This window comes from Chroicocephalus ridibundus, chromosome 23, assembly GCF_963924245.1.
Source record: "Chroicocephalus ridibundus chromosome 23, bChrRid1.1, whole genome shotgun sequence".
NCBI classification, from domain to species: domain Eukaryota; kingdom Metazoa; phylum Chordata; class Aves; order Charadriiformes; family Laridae; genus Chroicocephalus; species Chroicocephalus ridibundus.
Genome location: NC_086306.1, coordinates 1,518,427 through 1,533,293, shown reverse-complemented (window position 1 = coordinate 1,533,293; position 14,867 = coordinate 1,518,427). Strand labels below are relative to the sequence as shown.

Genomic DNA, 14,867 nt, shown 5'->3' with positions numbered 1-14,867 from the left:
GAAGCAGGTTTGGATCTTAAAATATTTTTACTCTGTCTTCTGAAGACAGCTATTCTGGTTTGATTTTTATCAGCTATTTTGTAGGTTTGATAGGACGGAGACCGTAACCTGAAAAAGATTCAAAGCTTTCTCAAGGCACGCCCGCTCTTGGCGTGAAAGAAGTCAACGGCAAAAGCAGCGATTTCTTCCTCATCTCCCACCTCCAGGGAACACCGTGCTACCTTCGTTCAGAAAGGCGCTTATTATTTCAGATAAAATGACAAGTTCACATGCCGACCTGGAATGGTGTTATCCAAAATGAACGCAACGCAGCCACCGACAAACATGGCTGTGGTGAGAAGAACGTTTAATACTTGATCAATGCCCGCTATTCCTGGAAGAACAGAAAAAAAAATATTTAGAATTTCAATTTTTATCATACATATACACAGCCTACTGATTTACACGCAGGTCAACCGGGAAAACTTTCTACTGAGTTCACTGAGGAATTTGCTTAAACAGGACTCTTAAAACCACGTGTAAATAGATGCAGAAGAACTTCCAACTAATGGAGTTCACCATGGGGACCCCTTCTCTCCCAAAACGTAACTCCATGAACTTTCAGTTGCTTATAAAAACGTAATGAAACACCATTTTAGTTTCAACTGCAGACACAACTGCTTAGTTTAAACTAAGTAGAAAATTACGAAAGGGAAGAGGAGAAACGTTCATAATGCAAAATCATGTGGACTGAAAAAATTCCTTTTATAAACCTTTACTTTTTAAAGGGGCAAGACTCCAAGCACCAATTCACGGAAGAACACTGTATTAATATATCACCACCTCTGCCTGAATGATCTTCCTTTGCTGACGTACACTGTCACAACCACTATGGAGAAGATAGCATTACAACAGAAAACCTTCTCCGTGAATTCACCAAACCTGTAATTTGGCTAACAGTCTGAAACTGAGTTCACTAAAATTGAGATCCAGAGCACATCTCCACAGCGACAAAAAATTTCAGAACTCCAAACAAATTCCTAGCTTCCAAGCTCTTGATATACTTTGGTATTTCCCCTTGTTCCTTGACCCTTGTAGCCTTTATTGGCAACTGCCTCCTTTCACTGCTCTACAATAATACCCAGAGAAAACACAGCAGTTTCGGACTTATCCCACTGAAACATGCAATTCAGGTCTCAACATCTCAATCAATTCTTGGAACACACCTGCTTTCTTATCTGGAGCGTTTATTGTCTCTATAATACTTTGTTTTTGCACTTATTTGCTTTTTACACTACTCTGTACTTAGATGTACTTTGCCTGTGAGTACAAGTTAAAAGTATGCTTCATGCAAATGAGCAGAAAGACGTACCTGTGACCAGTGGATTTTGTTTGAGATAGCTTGGAAGGACAAGTCCAAAGAAAATGGAAAATCCAAGCACAAACAGGTTACGAGAAGAATTCAAATCTATGAACTGGAGGTTAGACAGACCCACAGCTGTAATCATCCCTAAATAAAAATAAAACAAGTCTCAGCTTTTATGTAAGTCTTTTTCTTTAGAAAACCCAGCGCCATACACATAAACACAGCGCTAGAGTAAAAAGATATAACCACACAGTACGCAAAGAAGTGCTAAAAAACATACGTTACCAAAGAGAGTGCAGAAGAGGGCACCGAGCACGGGGTCAGGCAGCGACGCAAAGAGAGCACTGAACTTGCCAACCATCCCCAGCAGGAGCATGAAGGCTGCCCCATACTGAATAACCCTGCGACTCCCAACCTGCAGGAGAACAAAAAGGAAAGGACACCCTTAGTCCAACTTCACTGCCTTGCATTTGATTTTATTATTCTCTTTTGCATTTAAAACTTCTTTTCAAGCTTCCATGCGTCTGTTTTTTTGGTGTTAAAACACAGGCTGCAGAGCCTTTACAAATGTCTCGGAAGGCTCAGCTGTAACATGGCTGCACTCCAATTCTAAGATAACTTCATTTGATTTTGGTTTTGTTAACATTAAGACGTCTTTAAAACCATCTGTAACTGCTATAGCCACAATTAACCATGAAATGTGGCGCAGTCGCATCTACAATAAAGAAAACAAACAGACCATACCTAGGAGAGAGGGCAAACGGATCAATTGTAACGCAAACGGGGGAAAAAAAAAAAATAATCCATGTGTTGCTGCCCTTTTAACAAGAATATATGTATTAGTTACCTACCACATAGTTCACCTGAAGGAGATGCAGGCTTTCTAGACAGAGATTATCAAGTGATTTTATAACATGCCTCTGAGATCAGAGCTGAATTCACTTCATGTGCAAATGACGGCTGCGCTAACGCTCTGAAACCGAGTGCCTGCACTTCCTTCCCATTTTTATTTTAAGCGTTTCAACCTCGGGCAGTATTTCTCTGATTCTACGTTGTGGTGGCAGTTGAGTCGATATGGTCGATATTTTAATATCCAGCCGAATGGTCAATATTTTAATAACGTTACACTTGCGTAAGAGGTGCACCAGGGACAACCTCCCCCCCACCCCCCCCGTTACACTGCTACAGTGATTTTTAGCAAAGCCCTTTGTAGGTCTCCTGTTACACAGTACCAAGCTTCAAAGAGAAGTAGGTATTAATTTGTTAATCACGTGTGACTGAGCTAAATGAGTGGCATGAGAAAAAATGATACAGTAGGTAGTAAGGGTCCAAGTACTTCTTTCCCCCATATTCTTCACTGCTGAACTGTTGACTGAGGCGTGTTGACCTACAAACAGAAGCTAGACCACTAAATTAGGGTGTTCCCTAGAATAACAACAGAAGTTAGCTCGCACCTTACTCTATTTTTTATGAAAATATTCATTTCCTTAGGACTACCAACATCTTGCTCAAAAATTATCTTCCTGCACGAAACAGGCAGATTCTTTAAAAAAATCTGTACGATAGCGACATTTGTTTATGTAAATGCTCAATCACTACAAGGCAAACAAATTAAGCTCCTTTTGAATGCTACTGAAAGCATCCTGGTTGGCGATTAGATCAAACTACATATTTATTCCCAGGCACTCGTACATCCACTTTATGCGATTGTTTTGGAGTGCGTGATCTGGTACCCAGTACCTTACTGGAGTATCCATTTCTTCATCAACATTCTGGCATAAGCTGCCTGTACTTTTGTCCCAACTAATCAGAGTTAATTGGTTCTCCTCTCATCAAATAAAACTTATTCACAGACCAGCTCAAAGACTTTGTGGTATTTACATCCAGCTGAAGCCTCAAATCGAAACTTTAAGCATCATCATATACTGACGTCAAGGGAGGGAAATGCCTTTTCAAATGTTATACTGGTGTAACAGGATCACCAGGACTAAAGATTTCCTCTCCCAAATCAACAGCAGAGTACCTACACGCCAAAAATCTATTTTGATATAGTTTGGAGTCGAAAAAACTATTAGGTTTTTAGGAGTGAGTACGCAGACAGGAAAACAAGACAAAACACTGGCGCACAGCCATCCAGCTGTGCCATTCTGGACAAAGCATATTCTCTCTTCCATCACGTGCTCTGAACAGACCTAACTGTAGTTAACTCTGTTCTCTGTAACAGCTGCCAGTTTAACATTCATTTGTCACTGTACCAAAGCAAAACGTACACTCACTTCTGTGGACTGTTAATAAAAAAAAAAAAAGTGCTGTTAATTCATATCAACTCCTACAAAGTAACAACAGAAATGAAGCAGAACAGAATAAGGATTTCTTTAAGGATTCTTCTAACCGCAATTTCTTCTAGGAAATTTCCATCAGCAACTGAATGGAAGACTTATACAGACAGCAGATGGTGCTATTAGTATTTATATTCCACCCTAAACCCAAACAGAATCATCCTTTGTGAAGAAAAAAAAAAATGGCTGAAGATAAATTCATCATCTATATGGGATTAAGTCAGAGGGATGAGTTGTTGTAAGTGGAGAGCATACATTTTCTAGCTTGTACGCATTAAAGAGATTTATAGCTTCCAAGCGAAATACGCAACAAGACGTATGTATTTACAACCTCAATTACTCCTACCCATTTTGTTGATATTTCTTAACAAGGTTAAATTAACAATATCAAGCGAATCTATCTGCAGTCCAAGGTCTCCCAGTTCAGCAAGGCATTCAAGCGCACGTCCAGCTCCGCATGTGAACAAAGGAATTCCTCAAGTGCTTATATATTTTGCTGAGCAACACCCCAAAAACTACGTAATCCCCCAAGCGTGCTCTGTGCTTTAAAAACCTATCATGACGGAAACAAATATTTAAGGTACCTTTAACTTTGAAGTTACCTTGACTGCAGCTCCTGTTCTAGCTGTGTCAGCGTAACGTCCTAGTACAGACGTAGATAAAAACCAAGGACCTCAAGTTGCATTTCATTGTGCATTCAAGCAAGACATTAAAAATAGTCAGATCTCTAGTGATGCTTGCAGAACCAAGACATCCAAAAGACTATCGATTTTTATACAGTTTATAGTGTTTATGTCTCAACTCAAAAACACCCCAGAGCTCTGGAATGCCTTGTTGGTTTTCAAAGGGATACCTTATGTAGCATCATCTGATTTAAGTAGGTTTTCTAACTGCCCTTTACTCTGAATAAAAATAAGATTTTTGAGGTCTTATCTAGAATGCATTCCCATTAGACAATGGCTGGTACAGACAAGTTGTGTAAATTCGGAATGCTGTGTAAAGTTTGGCAGCACAAAGTAGTACTATGTAGTATGGTTTCTTGGAAGAGGATCACGCTGTGAAACATGAAAATGGCACAAGCCATCCACCAGAGGAGAGAAAATACACCAATCACTGAGTGATCAAGGTAAACCACCTACCTTCGTGATGCCCAAGACACCAATGTTAGGGCTGGAAGAAGTGGATCCATTCCCTGTCCCAAATACTCCATCCAGAACACAGGAGAGACCCTCGATAAAAATCCCTCTGTAAATCACGAACAAAAAAAAAAAAAAAAAGAGTCAAACTCGTATTCATGTAGGCTCACTTCAGATGGGGTTTTAAGACTGCATCTCACGCTCGTGCCTGTTAACGCATCTGTCCCACATGAATTATTGTAACTCATGTTTCAAACTCCAACACACCTGAAAACCAACTTGAGCTCTGTTTTCTATGTCTTACCTACCTACGTTCTTAAACTGAGGAAATTACAAAATAATTCATGTCAAACGTAGAGCTCTTCTTTATTGCTAAAATTGCATTTCAGGTGAATTTGACTAGCCACCCCGATTCCAGAACTGCTGTAGAGTTCTGGCTCTACTGACACTGTACTACATTGGACTAGGTTTCCAATGCTACAACTGCAACAAAATAATTCAACACGACAGTTGCGGCTTGTATTTCAGATCCTTGGCCCTTGTTTTTCACCAAATTGTAACATTTAATCTCAGAACACATTCCTGTCTTATCCTGAGAAAAAAAGAAAAAGAAAAAGAACGCAGTAGCTTAAGACACTGAAAAATACTTTTTTTTGGACGTACCTGTTTATTGCATGAATAGGTGGAGGAGGAGCGCAAGACAACCTGGCACAGGCATAGTAATCTCCTATTGATTCAATAATGCTAGCAACAACAGCGCTGAGCATTCCTATTACTCCAGCGGCTGAAATTGTTGGCAGTCCCCACTGAACTGTGAAGAAAAGAAAACTGAAATCTCTCGTGCCACAGAAAACAATTCAGATATCAAAACATACAGCAATTTATTCATCTTTAATGGAATCGGCAAACTCCCTTCACAGTAACACAGTCTGGCAAGTTCAAGTAGATGAAAGGAGCAAAGGAAAAACCGCCTAAGCGACTGCTTTGATCATGCTTGGAAAAAACCCAAAAAACCCTAAACCCCACCAAAAAAATTCCTCCTGTTCAGAAGGAAGGAATTTGAACTACTGCTTGTGAAAAAACAACTCTGATCAGCGAGGTGAAAGCCACTTAATTATTACTGTGCTGAAAACTCAGTCTTTGGTTGCAAGTTGAGTCTACTGAAGAGAACAGCCAACAACCAGCTACGATCATTGCACAAACACCTCCCGATTCCAAATTTTCGTAGAAGAGAAAATAAGATTAATTTAAGCCTAAAGAAAAGCTTGGCAGGTTTTCCACAGCAATTGCCTCGACGCTTTTATCTCTTTGAAATAGATGAGCCTCTCGCAACAAAAGGGACTTTTAGTCACACAAACGTGAATGAACAAGGCTTCACAAACGAGAAAGGTCTAATCAGGGTGGAGAAGTTTTCCCGTCTTTCCCAAAAGCTTCTATCACACATCTTACAAGCCCTGCTTTAGAAGTGGGTTATTTTAAGACCTAATCAGAACCAAAGCACATGGAAAAACCACAATGAAGCTGCCTCGTGACAACGTAGTGCTATTCCTAACAATTTGTGTTATTTTATTCCAGTAGAATATTATTCTATTATTACCCCGTTGATTTCTGAGCAGCACAAGCACGAACCAGTTGTGCCTTTAGAAACAGCACTGAACGCCTTTAAACTTAAAGGTGTTCAGAAAAGAATACAGATATTTAAGATGTCATGTAAAGTGTTTCGTGTTCTCTTGTAAATACTTTTTTGTCCTTTGATAAGTATGGACTGGCATCCTCTGACTTGCCCATCGGCCTGGTTCCAATGCTGTTTCTGCAAGTCAGGACATTTTTCTACAGTTGGTAACAGCTGTACTAGCTCAAAGAACGGGTGTGTTTGGGGCAGGGAAGAGCAGGAAGCTGTAAAAAACTCCGCACGTTGCTGACTCTTTAGAAAACAACTATCAATGACTTCAGTAGCTCTACAGGAGTTGTAATAACACATCCTTGTTATTGTATAACATTAACAGCAGTTGACTACAGTATCGACAAGTACAGATAAATCAACCATTCCCTGAAAATCCACGTTATATATACAGTCACGCTATGTTTGTTATTAGAAGTCAAGAGTTACTTAGATAAACCCTGCCAGTGTCTTTTACAAATTAGAGTTTCTGAGAATTGGGCTTTCCTGGGTGAGACCGTAAGGTATCAAATTAAAGAGGAAAACAAGAAAAAACCCACTATCCCCACCTGCGACGTCTTTAGGTCAGTGCACATTAAAGCGCATCAAAATACAGTACTGAGAGAAAAAACGCAACACTTCTGAAAACAACAGAAATGACACTCACAGGCATATTATTAGAAAAAGAGCCTTTAAAACCAGACATACTTACAAGGATATGGAACCTTGAACCATGGAGCTACCAGTAGCACTCCCCGTCGGGCGTCTGTGCGAGCATAGAAGCCGTACTTCGAACTGTCAGGGGGAAAGACGTCCGTCACAGTGAAGATGAAGCAAAGCAACCATGACACCAAAATAGCTAAAATAATCTGCGAAAGAAGAGAGAGAGCTGTTTAAAATAAACTATCATTGGCAATATACATCAAAAGCAAACAGTTCCTGCACAGAATATCTATTACACTTATATCTGAGTGTGATCTTAAGTGATATTTTAAGTCTGAACAAGCAGCAAATCCTGTAATAGATCAGTAAGGTGTTCCCCCCCCAGCCCCCAAGAAAGGTGCTGTTACAAAAGCTTTTCAATTAGAAGGAGCCTCTTCTCTCCCCTAACAAATGGGAATGTCTCCAAATAGGCACTTAAACAAACTAGTGAATTAGTTAGTCTCAACTTTACCAGAGAAATAAAAAGAAGTCTTTCATGGGGAACTGAGTATTGCTTTCAGGAAACTAGAAGATAACGATCTCACCATCCCTTTTTGGAAGGCTCCGTTTAAGCTTTTCACTGCATGCATAAACGTACCTTCTTCTCTACCCCCTTCCCTCCCCTCCATGATCTTCAGCACCCCAGCTCTCTTCATCAGAGACCACCGGGATCTTCATCAGGATACCAGAATGGGGTCTGGCAAGACTACAATATGAGGCTATTTCCTGTGGCAAATGACCCATTTAGTTAAGTTTCCCATAAGCCCATTTAACTTTTATCTCACCTTTCTGATCTACTGTATTATTAAGAAAAATAAAACCAAGAAGGAAAAAAAAAAAAAAACAAACAACAAAGCACAAATTAGGGGTTCATTTGCCAACTGAAGAACAAGTTCAACTACTCACAGGGAACATCTTGAAAAGTTGCAGCCTGTATGCTGTCCATCCTTTCTTAGATTTGTAAATGGGTAAGGGAAATTTGACGTTCCTGGCATACTGAGAAAACAACAATACGAGGAAAATAGTCCTGAGAAAAAAAGGAGGAGGGGGGAGGGACAAGAGAGACGTATCATTAGCACCAGTATATTAAAAATCCTTCCCAGCACAAACCTGTTCAGGCTCTCCAGACACAAAATATAAATGTACATTTTAAATTTAGCACAAGACAAGGCATCATAAGGGAATACATTAAGTCAAAACAACATAGTTTGTATTCTAAAGTGCCGCAAAAATAGCCAGCAGCAAACGGGTAAATGAAACCAGGACAATGAATCAGACTGAAGAAAGCCGTTCAGAGCCGAGCAGCCCTCAAGCAAAGAGCTGCGCTGTTCGCTTCTTTTCGACTCCAACTCTAACCCCCTGCGCCCCCAGGTCTGCGCCACGTACGAAGCGCGCAGGTTGCTGCTAGCAAATGGGAAGAAACAGGAAAAACTGGAGGCCAGCAGACAGTATTTTTTACATTTCAAAACTTGCATAAAACTCGGAAGTGCTTGGAAAATTTCTGTTAAGGGAAATGCTTTCTTCAATTCTTAAGAATCCAATTTTTTTTTTGTGTACGTGCATCTTTGACTAAACAGCTGTAAATCAAGCAGAACAGAGCCCCAAAAACCAAGACTCTGTTCAACTGCAGTTCACCAGTAACCCGGTTTATTAGTTTTTAGGTGCCTCAAATATTACTCATTCTTCTCCCTCGTTAAAACTGCTAAGCTCCTCTACATGTTAAAAGTTAGTTCAACTCTCCAGCTAAAATAAGTATCCACTGCGATGAAAAATAAAAAGCCAGGGCAGGTTGCTCAATTCTGAAATAGCCTTTTATAGCGAAACGGGTTTTGGCTACACAAAGAGCGAAGCTGTCTGAAGGAGGAAAGCTTTTCTGAAATTTGAGATTATGTTTTTATCAGCTGACTTAAAAAGGCAGATTTTATGCTTCCCTCCCTTCTCTGTCCAAGATCAGTTTCGGTCCGTAAGAAACAAAACAGAGCTTTATTCTCCCTCAGCCTCCAGGAACAAAGAGCTCTGCAGGAGAAGGGTGTCACTTATAGCCTTTACCCTCCCCTAGAGCCGCATGATAAAGGCACCTTTTCCTTGCCTTCAGGAAACATTTTGGCATCTCTCCCAAAGTCCATTATGGCAAGGTGGGCTCCGCTGCCCGCCAGCAGCCACCCTGCCACACTAGCCCTGAGGCCAGGCGGCTTTGTATTTTGATTTATTTAGCACAGAGTTGTAAATAATGTAATAATATTATATTATTGTAAATAATATTATATTGAGTATGTGGCAGGGGGGCTTACCGCCACTCTGTAAAATACTACCAAATCTTTAAATGCCCAAAGAAACAGTTTAGCTCACCAGATAATACAGGCAAAGCCCAATTCAGGAATAATTTCCCTTTTTACAGATCACAATGTGATGTGTTTTATGGATTAAATTCTTTCATCCTGGCACCCACAGAACAAGCGAGGTCAGAAAACTGTTTGGGAAACTGACAATTTTGTCAAATAGCATCTGGAGCTAACAGAGGATAATAGCTCTTACACAGATATTACTTTGCTGTGCTCGATAGCAATACAGTATTTTTATACACACAGACAATTTCAAGGGCCATATCTTGTAGAGATCAAGTCACTTTTGAGTGGCTCAAGATGGCTATGGAGTGATTTTCAACAATCTAGTGCACATTTTTGCACGGCAGAAGCCAGAAATACTTATTGACTGGGTAATATTTAAATCCTGCTCCTAAATAGATGTTTTTTTTTTTCCATCTGCAAAACGTCAACTTTAATTACGCGTTTCCATGTCCAATTCACCAAAGGTCTGCTTGATTGATTTAACGTTAGTCCCAACTTGCATAGAATTTGTTTTACAGGAAAATAAAATATTCCTTTGGGTCAGCTGTTTAACATAATAGAATTACAAAAATATTCATGATGCTAACATCCAAGATAAAAGAGAATTAAGCAGCCCTTTTAACGATAAGCTGCACTTATAGAATACTTTACATGTTCAAAGTACCGTGCAAACAGATTAGTCAGATCAGAATCTGATCTCATCAAGTCATTCCTTCCGCTTCCAGAGCCAGCACAAAGTTGGTCGCTACACGTTGAATATAGCAACTGCTTCAGCCAATTTTCTTCTCCCCAAAACGTGGTTTCCATCCTTATTTGGGTGGTTATCCACAGCATTTCACAACAGGAAGCTTCTGTCTTCTCTTCGTCTCATTTTTCTCACTTACTCCCTTTCATACCACTAACCTCAATTCTTTAATTTCCCTGGCATCTATACGTACAGAAGCACACGCACCATGCCCTGAAATTCACTCTAAAAGCCTTTTTGTTTTCTCTATGGAAACCTGTCTACTTATGCCTCATGGACTGGTGGCATTCAGGAAAATACACATGATCTCTGTCGTCGTACAAATGGCTCTTGGCTATAGGTAGGCAAGCCAGTAACAGCGACAAACAGACCACTACTACCAATGGTATTTGCAATATTATTCCGCAATATGCTTTTGCGGAGTAAGAAACATACACAAAAGCATCATAAAAACAGAAATACAAATTGTTCGCTAATCGCTCTGGTGTTTTGCTAAATCATCTTTTCTATAGCACTGAATTAGACCCAGCCAACGGCCAACTATCGGCCAACCCCACCAATAGACCAACTATTGTTTTATAAAACTCCCCGTTCTCCACACCTCACTTTCATCTCTTGTCCTTTCCTTCCTCCTCTTCTTCCAGTTGCCGCTGTCCTTTTTCCCACATTCCCAGCTGACCCTATCCAGACCCACTGACATTCCCACACACAGGATTTCTCCACGCTAGGAGCACCGCAACGCTACCTTGGGTAGCCCAGCAGACTGGTTTTTCCCTGGTACTCCGAAATCCCTGCGTGATCATTTACTAACTGGGACCCCCTGGCCTAAGCCAAGAACATCCAGGAGTACTTACAACATAGCGATACCCCAGTGTTTGCCTGCTCTTTCTCCAGCGGCTTGGAAACCGGAGAGGCCGATGAGAGCAACAGTTGGCGTGATGGTCAGAGGTCCAATGTATCGCAACAGGGCACCAGGAAGGCCAAGCAAACCGATCACCACTTCGATCAAGGAGGACATGATAATAGCACCTTGGATCTGAACAGACAAGAACGGGAAAGAGACAGTTCAGTCCAATCTTACAAGCAAACCCAAAACATTTCTTTTTCTGCTCTGGATTACAAACTGCAGTTAAAAGAATTCAGTGACACAGAAGAACTCAGCAAATTTTTCGTCATAAAACAGCGCATTATGTTTAAGTGACTTATTGCTTAAGCATAACACTTATGGTTTTCTCCACAAAACTATTACACAACAGACCAGTGGGCCAGTCTGGTAGTTGTGTGGATAGCACATCACACTGTCAGACAGGAGACCTGGGTTCCAGGCTAACCTTTAAGCTCTCAGATCGAACCGGCAAGGGTTGGTGGCGCCACGGAGGTGATGCTCCTAGCTCCTAGGGGCAGAGTGTATGCTGCATTGTTCACAAGTGCTCCTTAGAAGCTGGTATAGAGCAGCGTTGTGGTCTCAGGAGACTGTCAGCCCTCTTGGCTGCAGGGCTCTTGGCAGGATGTAGCTATGGTTTGAACATGGGGAAGAGAGAGGGGTTGTTTTTAATTAAGAAAAAGTTTGCAGCCCAAAGCAACGGGATGGGAGATAAATTCCATGACACACGCCTTAATTTGGACTACGCTATCTACCACTCTAGTGTGATGCCTGGGCACAACCCTCATCCTGGGCGCTGCAGAGCATGACGAAGTTCAGACTGCAGTGCTGCGAGTGGAGAAGGAGTTTGATCTATTTCAGCAAGTCTCTTGAGAGAATTAACGTCTTATTAGAATAGTCACCAACTTAAGAGACCTAGGGATGAACCAGATTTGCTAACTGCGTATTACCTTCCACGGGACAGCCTACTGAACAGAGGGACAGCAGGCAAGCGGTCTGGTAGCAGCTGAACTGCTACCAGCGAGTACAAATCGCAATGCGTTACGAGAAGAGTATTCCTCTCGCTTGTGCGTTTTACTGCGCGCCTTTTGGCATGTGGTAACTAACTCCTCGTGTTTGCTGTCCAGCAATGAACAAGCTGAAAAGATGAAGACTTCCATGACATGAGTAAAGGGATACATTCAAATGAAAATCGCAGTGGAAGAAGTAGTTACCAACTTAAAGACAAGAAGACACAGATGGTTAGGTGAGAAACTTAACTGGAATCGGACAGATCAACAGCTAAAGGCTACTCCTACATTACCTCTCGTATTCTGGGATACCAGATGTGCTCAGTGTGAAGCAGTTCTGTTGTTCCGTTTGTAACTGTTATATCTTACAAAAAGAAGAAGAGAAAAAACACAGTTATTTATTTCTCAGACACTTTCCCATCATGTAATACAAAATAAATCTCTCCTTAAGCTGTGTCTGACAGATGAGCTTTGGTTTACACAGAGCAAAAGTTCTGCAATCCTACAAATCAAGTAATAACATGCTCACATTCCCCAAGAGCTAACCACTAATCTTACCCACCGTACCAAAGTGGAAAAAAATCATAACTTTCAGAAAGAAAGGTCAATTAGGGATTCTTTATCCCACTCCAATAAACGGATGAATGGAGAATTACTCAACTGCACACTAGGAACCAAATACTCCAGCATTTGTTGTCACCAATTTAGGTCACTCACTGAATGATGAACTGACCCGTGGTAACAACCCCATTTGACACCTTTTGAAGGTTAAAAGGTTCAAGAGAAAGATGCAGCAAAGGCTCTTTTTGAAAAGCTGAAGTAGTGGAAAAAATTGCTTGGTCATCGAAGCTTATCAGACAGTGTTTTCTTTCACCAAGGTGTGTATTAGGATACAGGCGCATTCTGGCGCACAGAAATATCCGGCACAGCTAGTGCTGCTAGAGCACACCGTAGTTTGCCTTTATCTCTTGGGCACTGAAACCCACGTGCTATTTCCCAGTAGCTAAATCCGACTTCCCCGGGGAGAAAATGTGAATGCTCGAAGCTAAGTTTTCTATAGAAAAAACCATCAGGAAAACTAATTAGATGGTCGCAAGCTAATCAAGAGAGATGTATAAACACATAAATAATATAAATGATTAGAGAATCAAAAGGACCCCCGGGAAGAACTTGAGTTAGAAGCAAGCAGCCTGCTTCTCTATACTGCTGTCCTGCACTGCCCACAGCCTTATTACTGAATAACCACACCCCGTTAAAAAGAAAACTGCCAGAGCTGTTTCCACTTCAGTTTTATAACCTAAGTTAATGCAAAAGCCCCCAACCCAACCAGTTTTACTGCATGTTTTCACTCTAAATAAATTCAAAACGTTTCAGGATGACGACGTTAGCAAAGAAAAAGTGAAAATGAAGATCCAAATATCGTCAAAGCTTGCTCTGCAAAACCTGCCAGGTATGAGTTAAACAGGGAAAAATACTGGTCTTGAGGTGACGCTGAACATTGCTTAAACCTCCTACCACTCAACTTAAAAGGACTCGATTGGACTCGCGATTTCCAAATACCGGAAAGGAACATTTGCGGAATCCTTCTGCCTTTTTCTACATTGTTAACAAAAGAATTTTGTAATTTTACTGCTAGATTTCTTTTGTCAACTTCTTTTATATTTAAAAAAAAACAAAACAAAACAAAACCCAAACCAAACCAGAAACAGAATTCCACAAAGGCATTTTCAGGAATCTTTTTCCAAGGCACAAAGTTTTAACATTGTAAAAGGAGAGAATTTTTCATATTCTCCGCTCGTTACTTCCAGTTTCCATATTAAACAGTTTGGCAGTTGCACTGTATGGGATCCGGGTCATTCGTCACTTAAACCTGAACAAGCATAAATGACAATTACCTGTATTATTACATTTCCACTTCTCCAGGGAGAGTATTGCTCTAGCAGGTGCCAGGAATGCAAAAGCACTCGCTTGAAACAAGGGTAACCTGGTGGAAAGGGAGAGAAGAGATGCTGCCATTTCTCGGTGTTACGGTCCTGTGCCAGGATATCAATTGCAGTTAGGCGGTTACTCATCCTCAAAACCATCCTTTATTGGAGGGTATTAAAAATGTGAAATACGAGAATTTATTAAAAAGAACAGCCACAGAAATACTAAGACTTCACAAACCAAAGATCTAACAGAAGACACTACCTGCGTGAAGTTGTATTAATACAACACCTCTAACAGATAATTACCGGATACAGGCACGCAGGTACCAGACACCGATTTAAGGTTGTGACACAGCAGCACAAGGATACAGATGCACGTTCTGACACAAGCACCAGCCAGACTGCTGAACACGCAGCTTTTACCGTCCTGCCACATTAAAAAAAGCTCTTTGACAGAGCAGTATGCAGTCTGCATACTCAATACCTTCCCTCTGCATGACTCGAAGTACACTCATTTATACATTCATCTTTAAGTGTATGTGTAAATAACTATTAGGTTGATAGGAGCTGATTAGATGTTCCAGGTAGCTACCGACAATAAATACCAACACTGCAAGAATTTCAAGATGACATTCTTCGCATTGGTGTTTACACTTCCCAAAAGGTTTACGATCTAAAGAGCATCTACCAGCACAAACTACGTATTTATTGAATTAACCGTGGCTTGCATAACATCACAAATATCCAGATGTTACTTAACTACGGAGAAGA

General features: G+C 40.8%; 1 protein-coding gene across 5 annotated transcripts in view; it reads right to left on the bottom strand.

Annotated features, from left to right (window-relative positions):
• Positions 1–14,867, bottom strand: part of SLC23A2 (solute carrier family 23 member 2) — a 57,226-nt gene that overhangs the window by 4,936 nt on the left and 37,423 nt on the right. For all 5 annotated transcript variants that reach the window (XM_063358721.1, XM_063358719.1, XM_063358723.1 and 2 more), the window contains 10 exons: positions 14,064–14,152; positions 12,462–12,532; positions 11,130–11,311; positions 8,089–8,209; positions 7,193–7,349; positions 5,484–5,631; positions 4,824–4,929; positions 1,631–1,760; positions 1,352–1,489; positions 278–373 (listed from right to left, as the gene is read on the bottom strand). In XM_063358721.1, coding sequence (XP_063214791.1) covers positions 278–373; positions 1,352–1,489; positions 1,631–1,760; positions 4,824–4,929; positions 5,484–5,631; positions 7,193–7,349; positions 8,089–8,209; positions 11,130–11,311; positions 12,462–12,532; positions 14,064–14,152 — 1,238 coding nt within the window. The remainder of the gene's footprint in view (positions 1–277; positions 374–1,351; positions 1,490–1,630; positions 1,761–4,823; positions 4,930–5,483; positions 5,632–7,192; positions 7,350–8,088; positions 8,210–11,129; positions 11,312–12,461; positions 12,533–14,063; positions 14,153–14,867) is intronic.